The sequence below is a fragment of the Schistocerca cancellata genome, chromosome 2, assembly GCF_023864275.1.
Source record: "Schistocerca cancellata isolate TAMUIC-IGC-003103 chromosome 2, iqSchCanc2.1, whole genome shotgun sequence".
Lineage (NCBI taxonomy): Eukaryota > Metazoa > Arthropoda > Insecta > Orthoptera > Acrididae > Schistocerca > Schistocerca cancellata.
The window spans coordinates 268,096,011-268,120,345 of NC_064627.1; the positions used below are offsets into that span (position 1 = coordinate 268,096,011).

At 41.5% G+C, this 24,335-nt stretch overlaps 1 protein-coding gene across 1 annotated transcript in view; it reads right to left on the reverse strand.

The window, feature by feature from the left end:
• Positions 1-8,859: 8,859 nt before the first annotated feature.
• The window catches only part of LOC126161610 (allergen Cr-PI-like), a 158,677-nt gene continuing 143,201 nt past the window's right edge, over positions 8,860-24,335 (reverse strand). The window contains exon 10 of the mRNA XM_049917564.1: positions 8,860-9,361. Within this exon, the coding sequence (XP_049773521.1) occupies positions 8,940-9,361 (422 nt within the window). The 3' untranslated portion in view covers positions 8,860-8,939. The remainder of the gene's footprint in view (positions 9,362-24,335) is intronic.

Here is a 24,335-nt window from a genome sequence, read left to right on the forward strand (position 1 = left end):
TATTCTTCGAGTTTTCCTGACCCTGTCAATACGTATTGATTAAATGAACGTCGCAAGAGACTAATTAGGGTTCACTCTATCGAATGGTCACGTAAAATCACCACTTTAAAAATCATTTTGTTTGTAATGGGTGTGGCGTCGATAGTTACGATGCCACAACGTAGGTGCACGTTCTCGTAAGTTGGCACTACGAGAGAAGACTAACTACGCCGACCACAGCGCCCTCTGCCCGACGCTGTGGAGCTCAGGGAGTGCCGTCTTGATATCTGCCCCATTTGATCAAGAGCAGACGGCCTGGAAATGTCGCTTCTACTACCGAATGGGCCATCTTGCTATTCTATTAGTTACGTTCAGTTAAAGTTTGGACAGCAACGAGTTAGTTTTGAGATTATACAGAACAGTCATCCTAACTTCACAGGATTAGACATGGACTACGACTTCACACCTACGTGCTCATCCTAGCCCAAGTTATGTATGCATTTGATATTTACCTGTGTTTTTGACTCTATTAAAAGTGTTAAAGCTACATGCAGTACCAAAGTGCTTCACCTTTCCTGGTCCTACTCGCTTCCTTCACTCTTGGCCTATATTACAGAAGTAGCTCACAGAAGCAGACCCACGCACCGCCTATCCAGGCGGGACACAAAAATGGGAAACAAACTGACGCTTTCAGTTGACAACGGGCGTCGCACGAAAGACATGAGCGGTATTTATTTGAGGCGACTCCAGCTACACATAGCAAAAACGAAATTGTAGGTACCCCCCGAAAATCCACAAAATGCACCTGACGACTCCTAGAAGGGACGTCCTATATACTATATCAAGGGCCGGCCGGAGTGGCCGAGCGGTTAAAGGCGCTACAGTCTGGAACCGCACGACCGCTACGGTCGCAGGTTCGAATCCTGCCTCGGGCATGGATGTGTGTGATGTCCTTAGGTTAGTTAGGTTTAAGTAGTTCTAAGTTCTAGGGGACTTATGACCACAGCAGTTGAGTCCCATAGTGCTCAGAGCCATTTTAACCATTTTTGAATTATATCAAGGACTATGGGCCTTCTCAAGTCAACGGTTGGGAAGGTAAATTAGAGAAAAAAAGAGGGTGGTTATCTGAGAAAATGGCCTCATTCTGTAGCTAAACACAAAATAATAGCAGCTCAGCAGCAGCAGGTATATAGTTTCTGGGTAAACTATCCATTCTTCAATGTACGACAAATTCAGCCAGCTTTCAGCCTCGCTTTTAGCAGCAGGTCTTTCATTGGTCGTCTAAGGCAAAAATGGACTGAGCGTAAGAAGTTCTGCTGTGGAAGGGACATTATCTGTTTTCCTCAGACTGGCCCTTCTTGCTTTTGCTGCTGCAAATGTCGACAGAACTCACCAGGTTTGGAGACGAGTGGTTTTCACTGACTAAGATCTTTCATTATGGCATCGACAGACGAGGTACTGGCGGAAGTGAAGCTGTGAGGACGGGGCGTGAGTCGCGCTTGGGTATCTCAGTTGGTAGAGCACTTGCCCGCGAAAGGCAAAGGTCCCGAGTTCGAGTCTCGGTCTGGCACACAGTTTTAATCTGCCAGTAAGCTTCAAGAAAAGTAATTGTTTACCGGCAAAGAGGTGCTAAAATAACCCAGAATATATTTATGGTTGACGAACACGAACCGCAAATAACATCTGCACAAATGTAGTAAAATTATCAGGTTTATTACTGAAGGGGTGAGGCATTTTTGTGAAACTGTACACGTGCACAATAACAATCCTTCAATTTCAACACGTCGCCTCACATATATTGACTGACAACGCCACAACACTTTCCAGTAGCGAGTGAACTAATGCAGCACAGGAGCACGCAACTGTGACAAATGTCAATTAAAATCGCGTCTGGTTTCTACATTCGACAATGCTCGCATGACTGTATTGTGCGTACATGAGTCATGCTGTAAAGCAGTGTTGTCAAATTGTACTGGAAGCGTCCACCTCACTCGCTCATGGGAGGGGAATCCTTATACAATATCTTTCCATGCAGCTCTTATAATGTCCCACAAGTGTGACTGTGAAATGTAAACATTTTATTTACTTGTAACCCTGAGTCAGGAACAAGATTAGCCTTGATATTTAAATGCAGCACATCTAAATCAATAAAGCACAACTACTTTTGTCTCTGTAAAAAGAAAAATCGAAATTTGTGGACCATTGTAGGGAGTCACAGCAGGCTAATAAATTATCAGATAATGATCTTAAATGGACCCACGAAATCCTGCAGCCATCCAGGCTTTGCCAGTATGTCTCAGCCCTCAGAAGAACAGCACACCATTTTATATGTAAGGCAACTGGCATAGAGAGCTAGGGGAGGATGGAAGGGGGAGGAGGAGGGATGAGAGGGGGGATGGAAGGTTTCTCATGAAAGTAGCAAAAGCATGAAGACTATAAACTTTTCCCTGCAGTGCAGTTGCCCTTGATATTGGCAAACCGCTCAACATTGCAGTGAAAACTGCTCTGTCCCACTACTCATGTGTGAAGGAAGTGCTATAGTAGGATTTAAAATTCTCAGGTAGATAGGTGTAATGTACAGGGAAAGACGAGTAGTATACAATGTATTCTTGGAAGACAAAGAACGAAATGTTCAGATTAAATGGGGGTGTGAGACAGGGGTGCAGTCTTTCTCCCCGACTTTTCAATCTATACAACTCTATTCAACAGCGGAAATGAGAGAAAACTCGAGGACTTCAAGAACATCAATGACAAGAGTCGCTGATGACACTGGTGTCTTCAGCGAAAGTGAGGAATAATTGCACGATCTGTTAAATGGAATAAACTGCATAATGAACACACACTACGGACTGAGAGTACACCAAAGAAAGACTTTATCCCTTTCATAATGATTGACCTCTGACTTTGAGGTCATTTTCTGGTCACATTGCATTACGAACATCGATATGTTATATGTTGCCGGAGTAGTGGAAATGTCTAATTTTATTTAGTGTATGAACAGTACATCTAGGATGAAATGGGGGCGACATACGCGGTAATATTTAAGAGAAACCGCGATTTTTCTAGTGTTTTTCGGCGAATGTCTACTTCAAGGACGCATAAAAATAAGATTGTAATTAGGAGAAATATTTCCTTGTCATAGTTTAAAGATACAGTCATACTCAACTTCCAAACGAAATGTCGTTGCGTTCTAACTAGTCGTTTCGTCCTAATAATGGTGGGCGTAAATTGCTTCAAGTCTAATGGTGATACATGTTAACAAGCTGTTATGTTTTATGCACGTAAATCTACAAAAGCACTAATGTCACACATTTAATTTACTTGCTTTTGCGTTTCTATGCGTCGCGTGCTTGCATGTGCTATATTTGCCGAACCTCCAAAGTGTGTGTCCATTTCATTGTTCATTCTTGCAGTATTTACATCGCGGTTTACCGTCAGATAGGAAACAATCGTGCTCCCATTCGTTGTGTATTCGTGTGAGACAGTGCTCATAGCATAATTAGTTGCCTCAGCCCTGGATCTACGACATTTCCAAACCGGGGTCAAATCTTGATAGTTGCGCAACCCCTCCCTCCCTCAAGGTAGTGGGACGTCAAAAGTCACAAAAAAAAATCTATTTTTCCAAAATATGTTCATTTTGTAGCGCACATCTTTGTGAGGAGCTTGATATACAGAACATACATGTTCGAGGAAATATAAGACATTATTTGGACTTAACTGTGCCAAAGTGCAGTGCCACGCCTCTTCACATAGCATTCTTCTATCTCACGTCACTATACTTCCTTCTGTGGAATTCAAACGTGTGTATTTTGTAATGGAAGCTATTAAACCTGTGTTCAGGACAGTGGAAATTAGAATGTCCTGTGGTGCCTCTCCTGCTTCCAGTCGCCGCGTTTGACATCCTACCCCTTTAAAGCAACTCACAATTAATACTGGGTGGATTAATTTGTTCCCGGGAGAATGAGAACTCATCAGAAAATTCGCACTCTTTATTGCCTATTAGCTAATAACTTTCTATTTCGTGTGATGTAAAAGCAAATGTAGGAAACAAAATCAGTATGGACAAGAGACAAGCAAGACAGTACCCACTTCTTCAATCCTTTTGCTACGTGAAAAATCAAAATGTCGTTGTCTAATACTGTTGTCAGTACGAATAGTATTAAGAGTGGGGTGATTTCTCGATTTGATTACGTCTATTTTGTCACTGTCTGCTAGACAAAACGAAATAGACCTTTCTAATACTCCAGAAATTGTAGCACACGCCGAGTAAGCGAGACTGTTTTGGCACAAATGGTCATTTTTATCCACCTCATTTACATAAATAACACGACAGAATATAATTCACGAACTACCAACATCAAATTCCTATTAGGCCTACTAGTTAGGAAATAGTTTCAGATTTTATTCATATGCTCCAGTTTCTCAGGCTTGAGATCGAAAAGTGGTAGTACGAAATTTTTATATAAATTTGGAATCATCATATTCTTCCATATAACCTGTGCGATGTCCCCATTTCTTCTCCTTCCTCGTTCTAACAAACAATCTTGTCATCACTAGTTCTATAATTATTCCTGCCATTGTAGAAACTTATTATCCGGTTAACATCACTAGCCCTTCCAGAATTACCGGTTGAGTTACCACGCGTTTATTCTACGGTTAGAAGTTATTACGCGTTCGTACAGAGCCTATTCCCCGCTATTCCAAGAATAGATCTTAATTGGCCGTTAGTAGTGTAGCCTTCTGGCAAAAATATTCTGTCATAATTTAATTTTCTTCGATACACCGAAAAGGTAATATGTAATCTTTCTTACCTGTTATGCCTGTTAGTCGTTTGTTCCCACTCTGGTAGTATGAATCTATGTATTTCGCAAATAATTATAACAACGATGATTCGCACACCCGATCAACCACATAAACAAACAGCGATTGGAATTAACCTGTTCTGGTTTATTCGGCTCAGCTCGTACAGCCCCATCCCTATTTGTCTGCAACAAACACATCACGTACTCTATGCACGCGTTAAAAAAATCAGCTTATGATTCGTTCAGAAATCAACTTGGAATGTGTTCAGAAATGTTCAAAAACAAAGTGGGGTGCGTTTCAAATAATTTATAGACCAATGTGGGTAGAATGCTAGATTGAAGAATATGAATTTTGCCGTCCGGAGCAGATACCTCGGTTGCCCCCCCCCCCCTCCCAACACCCCCCCCACCCCCAACCCCCACCCCCAGATCCGGGCCTGAATTGCCTTTTACTTGTGCGTAACCATGCATCATTTACGGAGTTGTGAAAAGCCTATGGCAATCAGTGCGCGTGCTTACCTTGAGGCCGAAAAAGAACAGAGCGCGAGCAGTTCTGTATCATAACCAGTAAGAGAATTACTGAATGTCTCGGTATTGATGAAAGTACAATGAAGAGATTTCGAGAGAACAAAGGGAAACTGTATGTCATGAATCACCAAAAAAGAGTTCTGGCAGGAGACAGAAGTTTATTTTGGACGAGTTTGCAAAGGGGGTCATAAGAAGGAAAGTCCACGACTTCTGTGACTACTTATTACACTGATGAGAGTCGGTGTGGTCCAAATCATCCCAGAAAGTTTGGTTGGCAGAACAAACAATGCCTTATTCATCAGAAAGTGTATACGATTATCACAGAGGAAGTGTTCAAGAGTGGAATGGCTGGGAAGGAGGAACTCGAACACCGTCCGGTTCTGGAAAAAGGGTTATAATGAGCCACATTGAGAACGAAGATGGGTTGTTGCAACATGCTGGCTTATGTTTGTTTGGCCAAAAGGGATACGCAGAGTATCATTCTGAAATGAATGCCAGACACTACGAAGATTAGTTTAGGAGCGGTCTCGAAAAATTACCAGACAGATGTGCGATTGTTTTAGATCAGACTCCACATCACGTGATAGTAAATCCAGCGTCAGAAACGGAGCAAGGATTCTATTATAGAATAGATGGAAAGCAATAATGTAGAGCTTCCATCTAACGTCACATCATATGAGGAATTTACGAAAGCTGGCATACTGGAACACGCGCGACCGCACTTCAGGGCGCAGGATCATCTTTTTGAAAGTATATTGCGATCAGTGGGCAAGGAAATTAAGCTTCTGTGGTTTCCTGTAGTGCACTGCGAATTAAAGCCATTGAACGTATTTTGGCGTTTGTCAAGATCAAGGTAGTGACAGAGAACAAGAAATTTAAAATAAATGATACTTTACAGTTGTGTCGCCCCGCTCTGGAAAGTGTTCTCCAAAGTGTGTGGCGGAATTCAGTGAGTCATTTATACGAACTTGAGAGCAGTTATGCACAAACAGGCTAATGTCTTGTCACAGTAACAGAACCGTTACTGTGTCAAGTGCACGACTGCAATTGCAACAGCGAGGCCTCGGCTAGTAGCGAAATCGATTAAGGCATGTTTCATTTCAGTCACCATTCTTTACTGTAAAATTTATTCGAGCTAATCGACGTTTCCATTTGCTGTTGAAATGTGCTATACAAATGTTCATTTATTGTGAGCTGCTTGCGTATGGAGCATTTATTTGCAACTGGCCATATTATTTTCGTCTACTCGCAATGAAACCTGAACGCGGCAATGCTGTACTGGAATGTGACTACGAAGTTGCTATTCTTCGCTGATGAACAGGCGCTTATGGCGCATTACAACAGTGGTGGCGCACTGGTGTGACAACTACGCTCCAACACAGCCATGCGTATATTATAGCTACTAACACAATCGCTTTACAAACTCCTAACAAACACGAGGAGCATTCATTAGTAAAGACATACGATGTAACCAACAAAAGTTTAATGCCTTCTCCGTCGCAATAACTACACAAGTAAGCTCAATCGCAGCGTCTTGCGTTTGACATTACAGAGATGAAACGAGTAATCAGAAAATAACGGGAATCCTCCTGTAAATAGAACAAGGCTGTGTCTTTAAACTGTGCAAAGGGAATTTTTCTCCTAACGCGGTTTTATTTTTACGCGTACATAAAGTTGACACTCGCCGAAAAAACTAGGAAAAGCACGGGTCCTCTTAAATATTACCGCGTATGTCGCCCCATTTCAACTACGATGTAATATTCATACACTAAATAAAAGTAGACATTTCCACGATTCTGGTAAGGTGTAAGATATCGCTGTCCGTAGTGCAATGCGACCATAATATGAACTCAAAGTCAGCGGTCAAATGGCTCTGAGCACTATGGGACTTAACATCTGAGGCCATCAGTCCCCTGGAACTTAGAACTACTTAGACCTAACTAACCTGAGGACATCACACACATCCATGCCCGAGGCAGGATTCGAACCTGCGACCGTAGCAGTCGCGCGGTTCCAGACTGAAGCATCTAGAACCGCTTGGCCACCGCGGCCGGCGTCAGCGGTCAATCATTATGAAATGGATTTATAGTAATAAAGCAGTAGCAGAAATGAGATTAGTGATAAACAAGGGAAGCGAAACGTTTGAGATGGTAACATGCTCCGAACTGTCTTCAAAAGAATGGGTTTAGGTTAGGAACTGGATTCCTCGTGGAGAGGGGATGGGTTGTGTCACGTTCCCGACCCTAACCTCACCTGCAAGTCACACATGAAAAATAAATCAATAGTACAGCAGAAAACAAGAATATGATGGCAAACATCTGGGGTCTCTTGTAAAGGAAGATCATGAACTCCCTATGGATGCGTTTAGAAGGCTGGAACTGACAAAAATAGCAAGACAGTGGAGGACATTGCGATGTCGCTGTTCGGGACTGCTCTTCTGTCTACGTAATTTACCCTGAAAGGAACACACATCAAGGATTTACTGAATGATTAATTTGGGTCTGGGAAATGATGATGAGGAACCTCAGGCTGCAGAAGACGAAATGTGCATGCTGATATGCCACCAGTACGTTGAAGCTGACAGTGGAGGTGCTAAATGTGTGCTACTGCTAAAGACTGCATATGATTCCTCTCTCTTTGAATGCTGTAATTTATGACTGCAATTATCTGCCACCTTATTTATGTCATTTCATTGTAGGCTAGCCATTTTTGTTACTGTTTTTGTGGAATAATAAAAAAATTAAAAAAGATGTGATGCTGTAAAAGGACGTTGAAAATTACATCTGCTATTAAGAGAAGATAAGGCATGGACTGGCGACGAAAGGAACATGTGGAAAACACTGACAAGAACGAAGGACAGTAATATTGGGCTTGTGTTAAGAGATTAAGAGATCAGGGAATAATTTCCACGGTACCTAACAGAACTGTAGGAAGGGGCGGGGGGGGGGGGGGGGGGTAAAAATTTTGGCTACGGTAAGCCGCCTGCTTCGGGGTGCAGCGGTGGCGTAGAATCTGGCGCGTCGCATGGGACACTGGCATATTCGCCCTGTGAATCAACATGTGGCCGTTCCTTCAGCAGCGTCCGAACAGACAGATGTGGGCGGGAGTTTGCTAGTTATCGGGAGGAGGAAGAGGTTATTGTTTAACGTCCCGTCGCCAACGAGGTCATTAGAGACTGAGCACAAGCTCGGATCAGGGAAGGAAGGCGACCGTGTCCTTTCGAAGGAATCATCTCGGAATTTGCCTAAAGCGATTTAGGGATATCATGGAAAACCTAAAGCAGAATGGCCGGACGCGGGATTGAACCGTTGTGCTCCTATATGCAAGTCCAGCGTGCTATCCACTGGGTCACCTCGCTTGCTGCTAGTTGTCGGGACCTCCAATCCTCTCACAATCTTACCGTTACTGGAATGGGAAGACACTGAAGATGTAGCGAGATGTAAAGCAATCACTGCCATGTTTATAATGCTATATTGGTAATTATGATTGTGGAGATGGAAGGTAAAGAACACGTCAGATTCGCTGATGGTAACATAAATCGAAAACAGCGTTTAGAAATTGAGGAAAGTCTTTTATTTGTGGTGTGTTTCTTTGGCGTACAAGAGTGTAAGCACAGTGCTGTTGGAACGGCTACCCCCTATGCACAATGGTGACATCTGCGAAGCGTACATTCGGCAGATCGAAGTCGCCGTCATGGTCGATAGGTCTGTCGAGAGGGAAACCCACAGGTCGTCCATCTCTAGGCGGGAAAGAGACTGCAGTTATGGTCGTATTCCTGCTGCTGTTGGTAGTGGCAACAGGGGTCGTGTTGGGAGCAGAGCTGATGACGACCAACAGGGACAAAGGCAGTCCAGCCGGTGCGCGGCGACCGCGCGGCAGAGCCAGGCGCTCCACGCCGCCTAGCGGCCGAGCCAGGTCGTCCACGTACACCCGCCAGCCGCTAGACAGCGCCGCCCTCGCCCGGCGACGTAGTGCCGACAGCGCCAGCGGTGGCCGGCCGTAGAAGCGCAGGTCCTTGTAAGTGCGGCGCAGTGTCGTCACACCGGGAGACACTGCACAGATGCACACGCCAGTTTATTAATATAGGAAATAAAGTACGTAAATGAATCAGTTTATTAATATAAGAAATAAAGTACGTAAATGAATCTGCCAACTCTGTGAATTTTTACGCTTACAGCCATCTCCATCACTTAATATATTTTCGTCTATTATAATGCTTCGGCTACTGCCATCAACAGATCAAGATTTAGAACTCGTAAAACAAGGTTCAGTGTCACAAGTTTTTTTTTTTTCTTAACATATATATAAAACTGAAACTGAATTTTGTTTTACTTGTTCTAAGTTTTGATCTCATAATGCAGTACTCAAAACATTGTAATAAATGAATATATGTTTATCGATGTAGACCCCTCTATTAGCAAAACGAGCTATAGTTCCTTTGACCCCATTTTAGTTCAAATTACACTGTACGTCATAAGCTTTTCTCGTTTGCTGCAAATGTTTTTACTGTTACGGAAAGAAGAGATAAGGACCACAACAACAAGACGGAAATTACACTCTTTTTCTGTTCTAGTCTTATTTCGCTAAACACCAGCAATACCAGGGCATTTTACATGAAGCGCATTACCAAGGGTGGCGGTACTTTATAACAACCGCAAAAAATTTTTAAACAAACCAAAATTTCTTTAATTGTTGTGGAAAGAATTTACTTTTTAAAGAGGTACCGACGTGTAAGTAGGATCCAGAGGTTTCAATAACGTGTACTACCGGCTTTATGACCATCACAAGAAATTGAAAAAATGCAACTTTCGTTCATTTCAGTTGACTTTTACTTTCAACATACTTTTTAAAGAAATATTGATGTGAAAGTAAGGACCTCAACTTGGAAATATCGATACGACATTCATTGGAGAAGTGACGTCTACTACTGAGACAAGCTTTCGGGTTAAGTTTAACCGAAAAATTTAAAACATATATGGAATACGGTTTCTGAAAGTATTTGTATTGAGTGTAGCCATGTATGGAAGTGAAACGTGAACGATTAATAGTTTAGACAAGAAGAGAATAGAACCTTTTGAAATGTGGTGCTACAGAAGAATGCTGAAGATTAGATGGGTAGATCACATAACCAATGAGGAGGTATTGAATAGAATTGGGGAGAAGAGGAGGTTGCGGCACAACTTGACTAGAAGAAGGGATCGGTTGGTAGGACATGTTGTGAGACATCGAGGGATCATCAATTTAGTATTGGAGGGCAGCGTGGAGGGTAAAAATCGAGAGGGAGACCAAGAGATGAATACACTAAGCAGATTCAGAAGGATGTAGGCTGCAATAGGTACTGGGAGATGAAGAAGCTTGCACAGGATAGAGTAGCATGGAGAGCTGCATCAAACCAGTCTCAGGACTGAAGACCACAACAACAACAACATGGAATCCGGTAGAAGAAATCATTAAAAGCAATAAATATTTGTTTCAGGATTTCAAAATATAAAGTAGTCACTGACTAGGTTACAATATTTCGAAAGGTGGACGTGAAACTACCACCCTCACCCTTTGTATTGGGTTAATCGTGTGACTATAAACGTATATGCAACACGCTACCGTCTGCATCTGTCGGTATGCTATGATTTCTTTATTTTTTGTAGTACTCTCTCCTCTGAAATGCAATATTTGTGCTTGGTATTCCAGTTAGGTCGCCTCTGAATTGATTATACATACTATAAGTTACACAGTAAGCATGACGGCGTGCTGCCAAATCGTGTCTTGCCAAACTGCTAATGGAAATAATAAAAACTGGCCGAAGTAGTATATCTGTGAAATTTGCGACGCTGTTGCAGACCTTAGCCAGTTCTACTGTAATATGGACATATTTGGGATTAAACACAAGTTCCAACTGGTGTGACAAGAGCATCGTGTTTGCAGCAGAAAAAGAGTTACTTCGAATAAGAACGAGAAAAATGTGAAACAGGACATTCGCTGATCGTACCTTAGCTGCTAAACGTGCGTCACTGGCTGTTACCACATTATTAACTGGAAGGCGTCGTCATGAATCTTTACTTATCACCTCGAAAATAATAGTTACATAATTAATTTTTATTTATTTTTAATTGCATGTTTGCATTGGAATATTCGCGCCATCGCCATTTTTTGATAACACTTGGTTTCAGAATCATGAAAGGAGGTTGTATACGTGGAATAGACCTGAAGAAACCAGAAGGTTTCAGACAAGATTACCTGACGGCAAAACAGAGATTTCGTCAAAAATGTTTTGAACAACAAAACATTTGCAGGAGCAAATGTCGACTCTGACCGTTATGAACTGCAGATCTACACTGAAGAAATTTCAGGAAGGTAGGAAATTGAAGATATGCTACCTGGATAAATTAAAAGAATTGTTGAGAGCTTCGAAGACAGAATTGAGTAACAATTGACTGAAACAGAAGAATGGAATACAATATAAGACAAATGGATAGCTTTAAGGGATGAAATAGTGAAGGCAGTAGATGATCAAATAGGAACAAAGACAAGGGCCAGTAGGAATCCCTAGATAACTCACGAGATACTGAAATTATTGACAAAGGGAGAAAACACAAAATTGCAGCAAGTAAAGTAATGAAGAGGGAATACAAATCTCTAAAAAATGAGATTGACTGGACGTGTAAAATGCAAATCAGAAATGGCTACAGGACAAATGCAAAGCTGCATAAGCCTACATGACTATGGGAAAAGACAGATGCCACCATCATGGATATTAAAGAAACTACGGTAGGAAAGAGATGCAGCTCTGTGAATACTAGGATTTCAGATGAGAAGACAGTACTAAGCAAAGGAGGTAAGACTGGAAAGTGGAAGGAATTTGCAGAAAGACTATAGAAAGTAAAGTAATCTGAAACAATGTAATGGAAACGGAAGAGGAGATAGATGAAGACGAGATACGTCATGGTGCTGCCAGAAGAATATGACAGAGCTCTGAAAGACCTAAGTTGAAAGATAGCCCTGTAGAAGACGACATTCTCTCAGAATTATTAAGACCTTTGGAAGAACTATGACAAAACTACTCCATCTGGTACGCAAGATATGTGAGACAGACAAAATTCTCTCAGACTTCAAGAAGAACGTAATGACTTCAACCCAAGGAAGGCAAGTACTGGCAGGCATAAATGTAAGTGAAGAATCAGTTTAGTAAGTCATTGCTCATAACACTAACAGCAAATATTTGCAGGAGAATGAAAAGATTGGGTGATGCCAAGATCAGAGAAAGTCATTTGGATTTCGGAGGAATGTTGGAAAATGCGAGACAATATGGACCCTATGACTACTGTAGAAGATACACTGAAAAAAGCAAACCTACGTTTATAGCATTTTGTTTGACAATACTGACGGGAATAAACTCTTTCAAAATTCTGAGATAACAATTTAAAACACAGGAAACAAAAAGCTGCCTGCAAGTTTGCAACTTGCACAGTAACAATACTGCAGTTATTACAGTCGAAGAATATGAATGGGAGGTAGTAGGTGAGCAGAGACTACGAATTGTAACGTTTCTTTCAAGTAATTCAATCCGTAAACTGTACAAGAAATAAAGTAAACCAAGGAGAAATTTGGAAATGGAATTGAAATTCCAGAAAAAGAATTAAAAACTATCATGTTTGCTCATGACAGTATAATTCTATCAGAGATGGCAAAGGGCTTAAATCAGTTGAACTGAATGGATAATGTCTTGAGAAGATGTTGTAATATGAACATAAAGAAAATGAAAAGAAGTGTAATAGAATGCTGTCGAATTAAATCAGGTAATGATGAGGAAATAAGATTAGTAAATGAGACATTAACAGTATTAGATGAGATGCGCTATTTGGGTAACAAACTAACTGACAGTAGCCCAAGTAGTGAGGATATAAAATAGAGCCTAGCAATAGCATGAAAAGTATTTCTCAAAGACAGAAAATTCTTAACATTTAACAAGAATTTAAGTCTTTTCTGATAGTATTTGGGTGGCATGTGAACTGTGGATGATAGATATTACAGACAAGAAAGTAGTATTTTTTCCAACGTGATACCACAGAAGAATGCTGAAGATTAAATGAGTAGATCAGGTAACAGTGGTACTGTTCTGGGGACTCTGGAACACATTATTTACAACGGACATTCTGCGGAACTTTGTTTGCATCATGCGAGTGAGGTCATAGACCTAGTGACACCACCAATGTCATCATAACACTCATCAGTGATGTCATCATCCTCATCAGCGATGTCGACACTCCTTTCACCTCCTATCCCTCCCTACCTCCAGCAAATTACAGCGAAGTATGAAAAGATGAAAGAGCCACACAAAAATCCATGATGAGGCGTATAGTCCAGTTGTGCTAATAGGAAAGTAAAAATGCTCAGCTCATCCTCCTCACCCCTATTTATCTCCAGCCATTAAGAGTGCATATGAAAAAGCTAAGCTGCAGAAATATTTCAGTTTTACTTTAAGGCCCATTCATCTTCTCTTTCAAGCCAATCCCAGTAAAGTATTAAAAATGGAACAGCTAATCAGAAACCAAAGATGGAATAGCTCAGTTGTCTTTATACCATAATCCCCTCCTCTCTCCAATCGGTCAAAGTATTTTATTAAAGTGATATGTTAAAATGGTGCCAGAAATGAAGTAAAACAATTACATAACCCACAGTTTAGAGTCAAAGATATGCATTATTTCTGTGAAAGGCACACACTAGTGAAGTAATATTAAAGTGATCCCAAGGTGAATGTAATGCATTATTCACACACAAAACATAACTCTGGCCTAATATTAAAATGACTCGATGTCAAAGGTACGCGTTATACAGGGTGTTCGGAAACTCCCGTTACAGACTTACAGGACTTGTAGAGGGGAATGAGTACATTTTATTTTGAATAGAAAACCATGTCCATAAATGTACCATTTCCGTTCTGCGACGGTTTCAGTACAGATGTGTAATACGGCCACGTCTGCTGAGGGAAACAGAAAAATCTGAGTTGCTTGTTCTGGTATGCAACAGGGTACACTGGATGACGTGTACTACTCCTTGTAGGGTCGTATGCCAAGTTTGATTTACGAGACTCGTGTAGAGACAGAGACAGATGTGCTGGTACGACTACTGGACGCTGCACTGAAGACTGAAGAGACACCAGGTGGGGTGGAGAGAGTGTATCAGAACGTGCTTCGTAGGTATAATGTCTGCAACAACGTTGGTGGTCGCCACATCGAGCCGCTGTCGTAATGCATCAGTACTGTTCTGTACGAACAGTATGGAGAGTTCGTTTTATTTTTAAATAATGTAAACACACAGTGTTGAAGTGCTAATACGAAAGAATATGCTTCAGTGATAAATTCATGTTTCGTTATGTTTTGTTCCGAATTGTTACCTAATTATTGTATTGTGTCACACCTAATTCAGTTCCTCAAGCAGAAGTGGATGAGAAGGGAAACGGTACGTTTCCGGACATGGTTTGTAACGGGAATTTCCGAACTCCCTATATACATAAAATATAACGCACCACACACACACACACACACACACACACACACACACGTATTTATTATGTCAAATTCTGTAATCTATTAATCTATTTCATTCAGACTAATCATTTCCTATGTCTTTCTCTCTCTCTCTCTCTCTCTCTCTCTCTCTCCCTCTCTCTCTCTCTCTCGGCACATTTGTCTTATAATTATAATATATTACTGGGGTACGAAATGAAAAGTAAACAATATATTAAAAATTATTACAAAATAATTTTCAGAGAGAACTTCCACAATTTATACTGTCACACGTAGCGAAAATGAAATAATTTAATATACGTTCTGCATCATATTCCACAACTTTTAGAAGCTCACCTATTCCAAACAGCAGTAGCTGAAATACATCTGTTGTTATAATACTAGTGTGGATCCAGTAATACCTAACGCCTAATGCATAACTCCTGAAGCTGTGAGGGGTGGTGTAAATTGAGACGTTTGCTTCTAATCAGTTGGACAGAAGGGTAGTCTCAAGAGACAGGTGTTGAAATCTCGAGGAAATATCGGCAGGAAACTCGCATTGGCGCAATAAAGACAAGCTGGAGCTCCTGTCTCTGTAATGGAAAATGTGTTAAAAAACATTTCTCAACCGAGAGATTTGGATGGCTGTTCTGAAAGAAAATAAACCAAGATGAAGCCAATGAAAACAATGTATTTTATTAAGGCAGAAAGCAGAGATATTGGAGAAGAAGAAGAAGAAGAAGAAGAAGATGATGATGATGATGTAGAAATCATGTGGAAGATGGTGATAGACATGAAGAAGAGACAGAGGGTCAACTGGCAGCTTTTCTTTTCTCTCTTTTTTTTTTTAACTAACAGACAAAACCCGTGAAACAGTATACGGCATTAGATTTGGACCAGCATCAAGGGTGAGGATGACTCGTGATTCACCGGTAGATGTCGATGGTGAGTGTGGAGTGTGGACGACTGGTGATTCACCAGTAGATGTTGATGGTGATGATTTAATAATTCATAATGTAAGGCATCTGGAGACGACAGAATTATATTATCTATTCTTTAAAATTAAGAGTTACACAACATGAGATCTTCAAATTTACGGTAAAATTCTCAAGGCTACAAATGTTCATTAGCAAAGCTGTCCCTGTTAAGGTTACATTAGATAAAATTGGTGTATTGTTATTAAGAGGCGATGATAAAGATATTAGCATGGGAGAGAACGCAATTTCAAACCCTAATCGAGCTGTGCCTAATGATAGATACAAATTATCTCACCAGATTTTGACAGAGAAGAAGAAGAAGATCCAATCCAACAACCATACACTTCAAATACCCATCAGACTCTATCTCAGAGAATGGGACAGCTATTCAAAAAAGAGACAGACGAAACTGAAGATGTTAAAAATGATGTATTTATGAAAGCAGAAGGCGGAGGAGGAGAAGAATAAGGAGAAGAGTATGATTATGATGAGGAAGATGATGGTTAAATAGAAGAGAAAGAAGAGGATGACATCCACGATTGGCAGGTGCTCTCGAATAAATAGTCAGCAGATACCGAGCCAAATAAATTGGTGGAGTGATTAGAATTCTTGCTAACTCGAAAAGCAGCAGACAATAATTCACACGATGATGAAATAATATCTACTGAAGAAGAACTTCGCGAAGCAGCCATCATCGTCTGAGGCTGCGGAAAATAAAATGGAGGATTGAGATTTTGCATATGAAAACATTACACTGGTTGAGGGATGTCCCCAGAATTGTTGGTTCAGAAACAGTCCATGTAATTATTGATTTGAATTTTACAGTATGCTTTAGGATTATGGGCATCTGCAGAAGAATTGGAAATAGTGGAGCCAGCACTACTCCGAGTGCTTGGAGCGAGGAAGACAAAGCTCACCCACGGTGACAGTCTGCGAAATATAACGCCGTTGCCTTATCTCTCGCTAGGCCGTGGCGAGTGTTGAGACGGTTTGTACCACCGTGGCTTGTAAGACATGCACTGCTGCGTTGAACTGACACATGTGTGTGTTAAAAGATTTTGTGCCACATTTTTAAACGTAAAATTGCAGAGCAGAGTTACGTGTTCAGCTTAGTCTGTTTTCATCCAAAAGATTCAATACACGCACATCCGCAAAGAGATAGTGTATCTGGGAGTATCTCGTGGTGAGAAAGATTCTCTTCCTTCGTATATATGTGTTGTTAACAACAAGATATGAAAAAAACTTGCGGACTAACACTTATTAACGACGTCTTCTGCTGACCCAGCAGCAACGTGAGGGCATAAAAACAGGAAGATTTGTAAAAAAGCTTTCAGTCAATGCTGAACCATCAGAGAGACAACAAACTGTTGTCATTATCACGGTCGCTGTCTTCGGAAAGAAATGCAAGAATTACATGTACTGCTACTAATAAGAACTACATATATAAACTGCTTATCAGTTACTTGCTCTAGTACGTTGGAACATGGATTCCATGCTACAGCAGTTGAAGAATCACAGCAACGCTGGGAGCGCATTATGCACTGTAAGACTGTTGATATCGGAGAAGGAGCGGTGCCGCCCGATATTTGACACAAAATGCGTCGCTTCCAAATTTGTAAACAAGGTGGTGGTTCATCCGAAGGACTGCAAGATATATCTACCGTCAAGATTCTCGACACCAGTCCCATGTAATCGACATCTGCGGTGATGGTAACGTGTGCTTAATATGTCACGGGAGAGCGAATAACACGGACACAGCCAATTTTGGAAATATTGATACGTAATTGTTTGAGTGTATAAAAATGACAGTTTCTGTTGACAAAGTAACACGCAGTGTTAGAATAAGAGATATTAATATTGTATCTCTAACAAAAGATTGTTGTGACTTCTTGATTTATTCGCAAGAGTTTCTCATGTTTAAAGTCATTTGTGATCTAAAAGCTTTTATAGAAGTTAATGAGAGAATAATATACTTGCTTCAGACAGAGTGCTTTTCCGATTCTGAATATTATGATGTTTTTGAAGGGAACAATTGGTGTGAATGTATTTATTACACAGAATTGTTTCCGTTCCAGTATATGAAGCTGGTCGATTGCTGCATTAACGATATATAGTTCATATTGTACATATTGTACACTATTTGCTTGGAAAATGCTATTCAGTGCTGCTTAGATTTCATTAAGGCTGATAAATTATTGAAAACTTGGTTGCTTAACGGAGTTTTCTCAAATAGCGACTTAAATTGCTTTGCTGAGACTGGTTGGAGACAAGAAGGGGGGAGATGAGGAAAGGAGAGGGGAGGGGTGTGGCTTGCTACTGATAAGGATGATATCATTGATAATGTTGATGAAGATACTGATGATGTCATTAGGTCAATGACCTCGCTCATGTGACATAAATAAGGTGCGCCAGAATGCCAAATGTAAACAAAGTATTTCAAAGTACACATAGCCATACTAGTGATAGCTAATGAATAGATACAAACTAGACTAAACGAAAGGAAGCATTTCATAGGACACATGCGAAGGTATCAAGGAATCGTGAGTTTGGTTATGGAAGGAAATTGTGTGTATGGGGAGGGGGAGGGGAGGGAGGGGGGCGAGTCGGGGCCCAGGATCTAAAAACTTCAGAGGGAGAACTAGACTTGACTGCAGTAAGCGGGTTCAAGTGGTTGTAAGTTGTAGTAGTTATGCAACAATGAAGAGACTTGTTCAGGATGAGATAGCATGGAGAGATGTATCAAACCAGTCTTAGAACTGAAGACCGCCACGTCGACATTTTTTGGAGATGGTAAAACTAACCATTATACATGTTCCAGTATCGTAGGCTATAATGAAGATTCTTTACCCGAATCCACGCCAGTTGCCACTGTGATATTTTAAATTTTCTCTACAAACAGAGCACTTCTCTGCCTCGTGATGGCTGGGTGTTGTGTGCTGTGCTTAGGTTAGTTAGGTTTAAGTAGTTCTAAGTTCTAGAGGACTGATGACCGTAGCAGTTAAGTCCCATAGTGCTCAGAGCCATTTGCACCATTTTTGAACAGAGCACTTCCCCCCAATAGTAGCCACTACACACGTGGCACAGCGCTTTTTTTTAGCTCCGATTGTGAGCTGGTTGGTATACAGAACTACGAATGTTACGTCTTAGAATATTGCAGATCATTTATATGGGAGTTAGGTCTGAACAACACATCTGCAATTTGAGGGCTACAAATTCATTAATTCCAAAAGTTTCACAGTACAGTCTGCAGAAAGCACTTTAATTAGTATCCAAAATTCGACTTTTCTACATGTCGCAGAATATGTTTACGATTACTAGCATTACAGATTGTACATTCACGAAGAACTTCAATCTTGGAGAGGGAGTGCTCGTCTCTCCAGGGCTAGGGGGATACTTTGACGTGTCACGTGAGAGGGATGTCGCCACATCATATGCCGTTTCCCGGAGGCATTATCCTTATACTCACCTGTATACATAGAAAGTTTTACCTGTCGTGGTCTTCCGTGTAGCGGACGTATGTTGATGCACCTTACTGTTAGGTACTTAGGAGGTAGGTGGTTCATACCTCACTATCAGAAGTCAGACTAAGGTGAGAAGGAGTGATTCCTTCTAATTAGACAAGGCTGCTAGCAGAAAGTCTGGAGGTAGAAGGAGGTGCGCTTGCCCGGAATTCTGGAATCAGTTTAGCTGGTATTAATTATGTAAGTGTTACAGTACATAATGTTCAATGAGGAGAAAATCGCACAGAGCTAGAGAATGAACAAAAAAAATAAGAAAAGTGTTTTGCATCAAGGCGGACTCACAATTATCATATTGTTGTTTCTGAGGAGGCGTCCAGCTTTGCCATCTGCTCTAAGCTTCGGAGACAAACGTGTTGAGTTGCAGTTTGTTCTGGCTACCATACAAAATAATACAGGATCACTGCTTATAACATAAAATTCGACAGCATATAACATAGAAACTCAGCAAGTACCCATCTGTACATGGTCCTTAATTTGCTTCAGTCTAAAGATAAGAAACGACCAAAACAAATTGAAAAATTATTTAGATAAGATATCTGTATGGTGCGAAAAGTGGCAACTGACCCTGAATAAAGAAAAGTGTGAAGTTATTCACATGACTAATAAGAGATCCGCTAAATTTCGATTACGTGGTAAGTCACACAAATATGAAGGCTGTAAATTCAACAAAATACTTAGGGATTACAATTACAAATAACCTAAATTGGAACGATCACATAGATATTGTTGTGGGTAGAGTAAACCGAAGACTGTGATTCATTGGCAGAACACTTAGAAGGTGCAACAGGTGTACTAAACAGACAGCTTACACCACGCTTGTCGCCCTATTATGGCGTATTGCTGTGCGGTATGGGATACGTATCAGGCGGGACTGACGGATGACATCGAAAAAGTACAAAGAAGGGCAGCTCGTTTTGTATTATCGCGAAATAGGGGAAATGTGCCACAGATATGATACGTGAACTGGAGTGGCAATCATTAAAACAAAGGCGTTTTTCGTTGCGACGGGATCTTCTCATGAAATTTCGATCTTCTCATGAAATTTCTATCACCAGTTTTCTCCTCCGATTGCGAAAACATTCTGTTGGCACACACCTATATAGGGAGAAATGATCATCACGATAAAATTGAGAAATCAGGGCTCACACAGAAAAATTTAATTGCTCGTTTTTCTCGCGTGCCGCTCGGGTGTGGAACGGTAAAGAGAGAGCTTGAAGGTGGTTCATCGAACCCTCTGCCAGGCACTTTATTGTGAATAACAGAGTAATCACGTACTTGTAGATGTAGAATCTTCGCCCGGCTGTAACTCAGCTCAGTCCGACATCGTACTACCGACTGCTGATAATCCCAACGATAGTAATCAATACTGAGACCATTCCGTCTCTTTTAATTCTGAGTAGGCCATTTTGAAACTCTCGGATGGCGTAGAACCTTCCCGCTTTAAGTGTGATGTGAACATTCTGATGATTTGATGTGCTGCCGCCGTTCACATCACAGCAGGAAAGGAAGTTAACCATAGTACCTTCTAGTCGTATGATACGTATAACGGTGATTACCCGTTATCCACATGATCACCTGGTATCATAGAGGCTCCTGAATATGGTGTAATGTAGTACCAAAATTGATTGCAAGCTGTCGCCTCAAGACCTGTCGTAAGATGGATGCGTGAACGTTGGAAATTCCTTTCTGATTTATCTTGTAAGCAATTCTCTGTCCTCTATGGCGAGGAACTAGGTATCTCTTATCTAGATGAACTGCCCGTTACATGTTTGCACCGATTCAACAACTTCTTCAGTGCTGTGAATAGACGCTACTGGCATCGCATAAAAATGAACTGCGTAAATTCATATGCGTTAATATTCCGCTTGACACATATGAATATATGCGTATATACGTATATACGATACGAATTTACATTTACGAGTGCACCATACCTATATACGACATGAGTTAACTTATTCACGAGACATGTACTGGCCGCCGGCGTGGCAGTCGTGATATGGATAGTCAAAAAGCGCTATACGGACGCATTTGGTCGTCTAGGCATTGCGCCTCTCACATGCCACCATTCCAGTGCTGAATCACGAAAACATAGGGCACAGAGACTAGTATGAACGCAGAATCACCACTATTAGAATTCCTGCTCGCAGTATGGAAAAAAGTAGCCAGAAGTGATGAATTGTGCAGTCCGGAACCTCGCTGTTGCTACGGTCGCAGGTTCGAATCCTGCCTCGGGCATGGGTGAGTGTGATGTCCTTAGGTTAGTTAGGTTTAAGTAGTTTTAAGATCTACGGGACTGATGACCTCAGATGTTAAGTCACATAGCGCTTAGAAACATTTGAACCATTTTGATGAGTTGTGTTGTACACTAGTACAAAATGATGGAGAATTATGGATATGTCGAAGACGACGTGCAGTGACGCATCCGATTTGTCAATAGGGCACCGTTCACTTTTGTGTGGAGCTCGAACTCGGTGGGCGGTGGTTGATGGGGAGGGGGGGGGGGGGTGGAGGGAGGGCGAGGAGGAGTATTTTGAAATGTGGCAACCTATACCTCTGTTGTACTCCATGAACTATTCTTTTTAATTGAGCCCCACAGATCACCTTATCTGAAATCATGTTCTGATTGTATTATTTGAAATCATGTTCTAATGGTCTTTTGGTCTTTTCACTTTGGCACAAGCAACGAGAAAAGAAGGAAATAAGGATTGCCAACTATACAAAATCCGTAGACAAGGATCCTTGCTGTGAGAAATGGTACAGATCTTGCCGATATCAAGCAGACAAAGCTGTCCACTGTCTCCGACCCTTTTTAATGTTTACATTGACGATATCGTTCGTAAATAGTTTATTTTTTTAATACAGATGTGGTAATTTTAATTTTATGACGATGCTAATTGCTTATTATCAAATTGTAATAAAAGAATCTGAAGAAAAGATTCCAATTTCACTACACAAATTGAGTCAAACTGCCGCTAAATACAGAATGAGAATTGCATTTGAAGGATTGGGACCCATAAGAACGAAAATTATTGTTGTTGTTGTGGTCTTCAGTCCTGAGACTGATTTGATGCAGCTCTCCATGCTACTCTATCCTGTGCAAGCTTCTTGATCTCCCAGTACTTACTGCAACCTACATCCTTCTGAATCTGCTTAGTGTATTCATCTCAATTTTACCCAAGAGGACGCCATCATCATTTCACCATAAAGTAAAGCTGCATGCCCTCGGGAAAAATTACCACTGTAGTTTCCCCTTGCTTTCAGCCGTTCGCAGTACCAGCACAGCAAGGCCACAGGTGGACAAATAATTTAACAAGTACGAGATTTTAAATACTCACAACATACAGAAAGGAACATTAATGAAACTCTACAATGCAACAGCGTTACCTTTGCTAGTGTATGGTAGCGAATGTAGGACAAATCGAAACATCAGAGACGAAGTTGCTCCGCTTTGTAGTGCGATATTCGTTGTTGGACCATAAAAGACATACCGTTATTAGATTAGAACTAATATTGAACCTATTACAAATAAAATTGGAAAATACCGACTGAACTGAAAAGACTGCGTGCAACGTATGTTTAATGATAGAATAACTATAGCGGCAATACACAGTACGAGTAAACCAACCGCCAAGATGTTTTTTTTTCTTTATTGTCATTTCGACACCTTTACATGAAAGGTAGGGTGGCAGCGGCCTATCTATGCCGCTCTTCGGCTACAGATAACACAGACAGCATATAAAGAGACACAAAAAAACAAAACAAACACGGTGGATAAAAACGGTAGACAGACATATTAAAATACATGTACCCGTTCACAAGCGCACTGTCCGAATAAAAAAAGTTCATGACTGTACACAAATGGAGGAGGCAGCAATTACACACGTGAACGATGGAACACAAACGGAGAGACACTTAAGCACTAATGCAAAGATACACACAAGCACTGGCGACGATCTCTGGCCCACGAAGATTCACCGTTCACGCACAAAGGCGGGAAGCTGGGGACCTACCAAAGGGAAGAGGTGCGGATAGGAGGGAGAGATGGGGGGGGGGTGTTGATGCCATTGGCAGTGGAGAAGGGAGGGGGAGGGGAGAAGGTAGGGGGGTAGTGGAAGCCCAGGGGGGAGGGGCTGGGAGGAGGGAAGGGAGGAGGGGAGAGGTGAGAGAGGGCGCCCTGGGGGAAAAACACAGGGGGAGGAAGGGGAGGTTCAAAGTTGGTTGGAGGGGTAGATGGAGGGGATGAGGGCATCATCAGGGAGAGGGAGTTGGCGAATCGCCAAGAGGAACGTTGGGCGTCTCTTAAAGAGATGCCGTGAACAATTCTGAGGCGGTACAGGACGAGGGCGTAATCCTTGAAAAGGATGATGATGAAGATGATATGACCAATTTTTACACCACCAGAAGTCGATGTTGCATTGTCGTGTGTCGTATATCGGTAGACGTACAGCTCGAATCGGTATAAACCACCTACCCTTGATTACGAAGTACGTCAAATAGAGATGAGCCAAAACATGACCACTCCACACAGCCAGAACGAATGCCACCTGATGGCGTTGCGGCCGCGTGACGCAATAAGTTAAGTATAAAAGCGGATCAGACACGAATGAGGAATTATTCTAGCAACGATACGAATTGCAGATGGCAGAATATACTTACACACACCGGACTCGCATTCGCGTCTGGCCATCCTGATTTAGGTTTTCCGTGATTTCCCTAAATCGCTTCAGGCAAATGCCTGGGTGGTTCCTTTGAAAGGGCATGGCCGACTTCCCTCCCTCGTCCTTCCCTAATCCGATGAGACAGATGACCTCGCTGTCTGGTCTCCTTCCCCAAAAAACAACAACACCACTTAAAAAAAATCAAATGGCTCTGAGCACTATGGGACCTAACATCTATGGTCATCAGTCCCCTAGAACTTAGAACTACTTAAACCTAACTAACCTAAGGACAGCACACAACACCCAGCCATCACGAGGCAGAGAAAATCCCTGACCCCGCCGGGAATCGAACCCGGGAACCCGG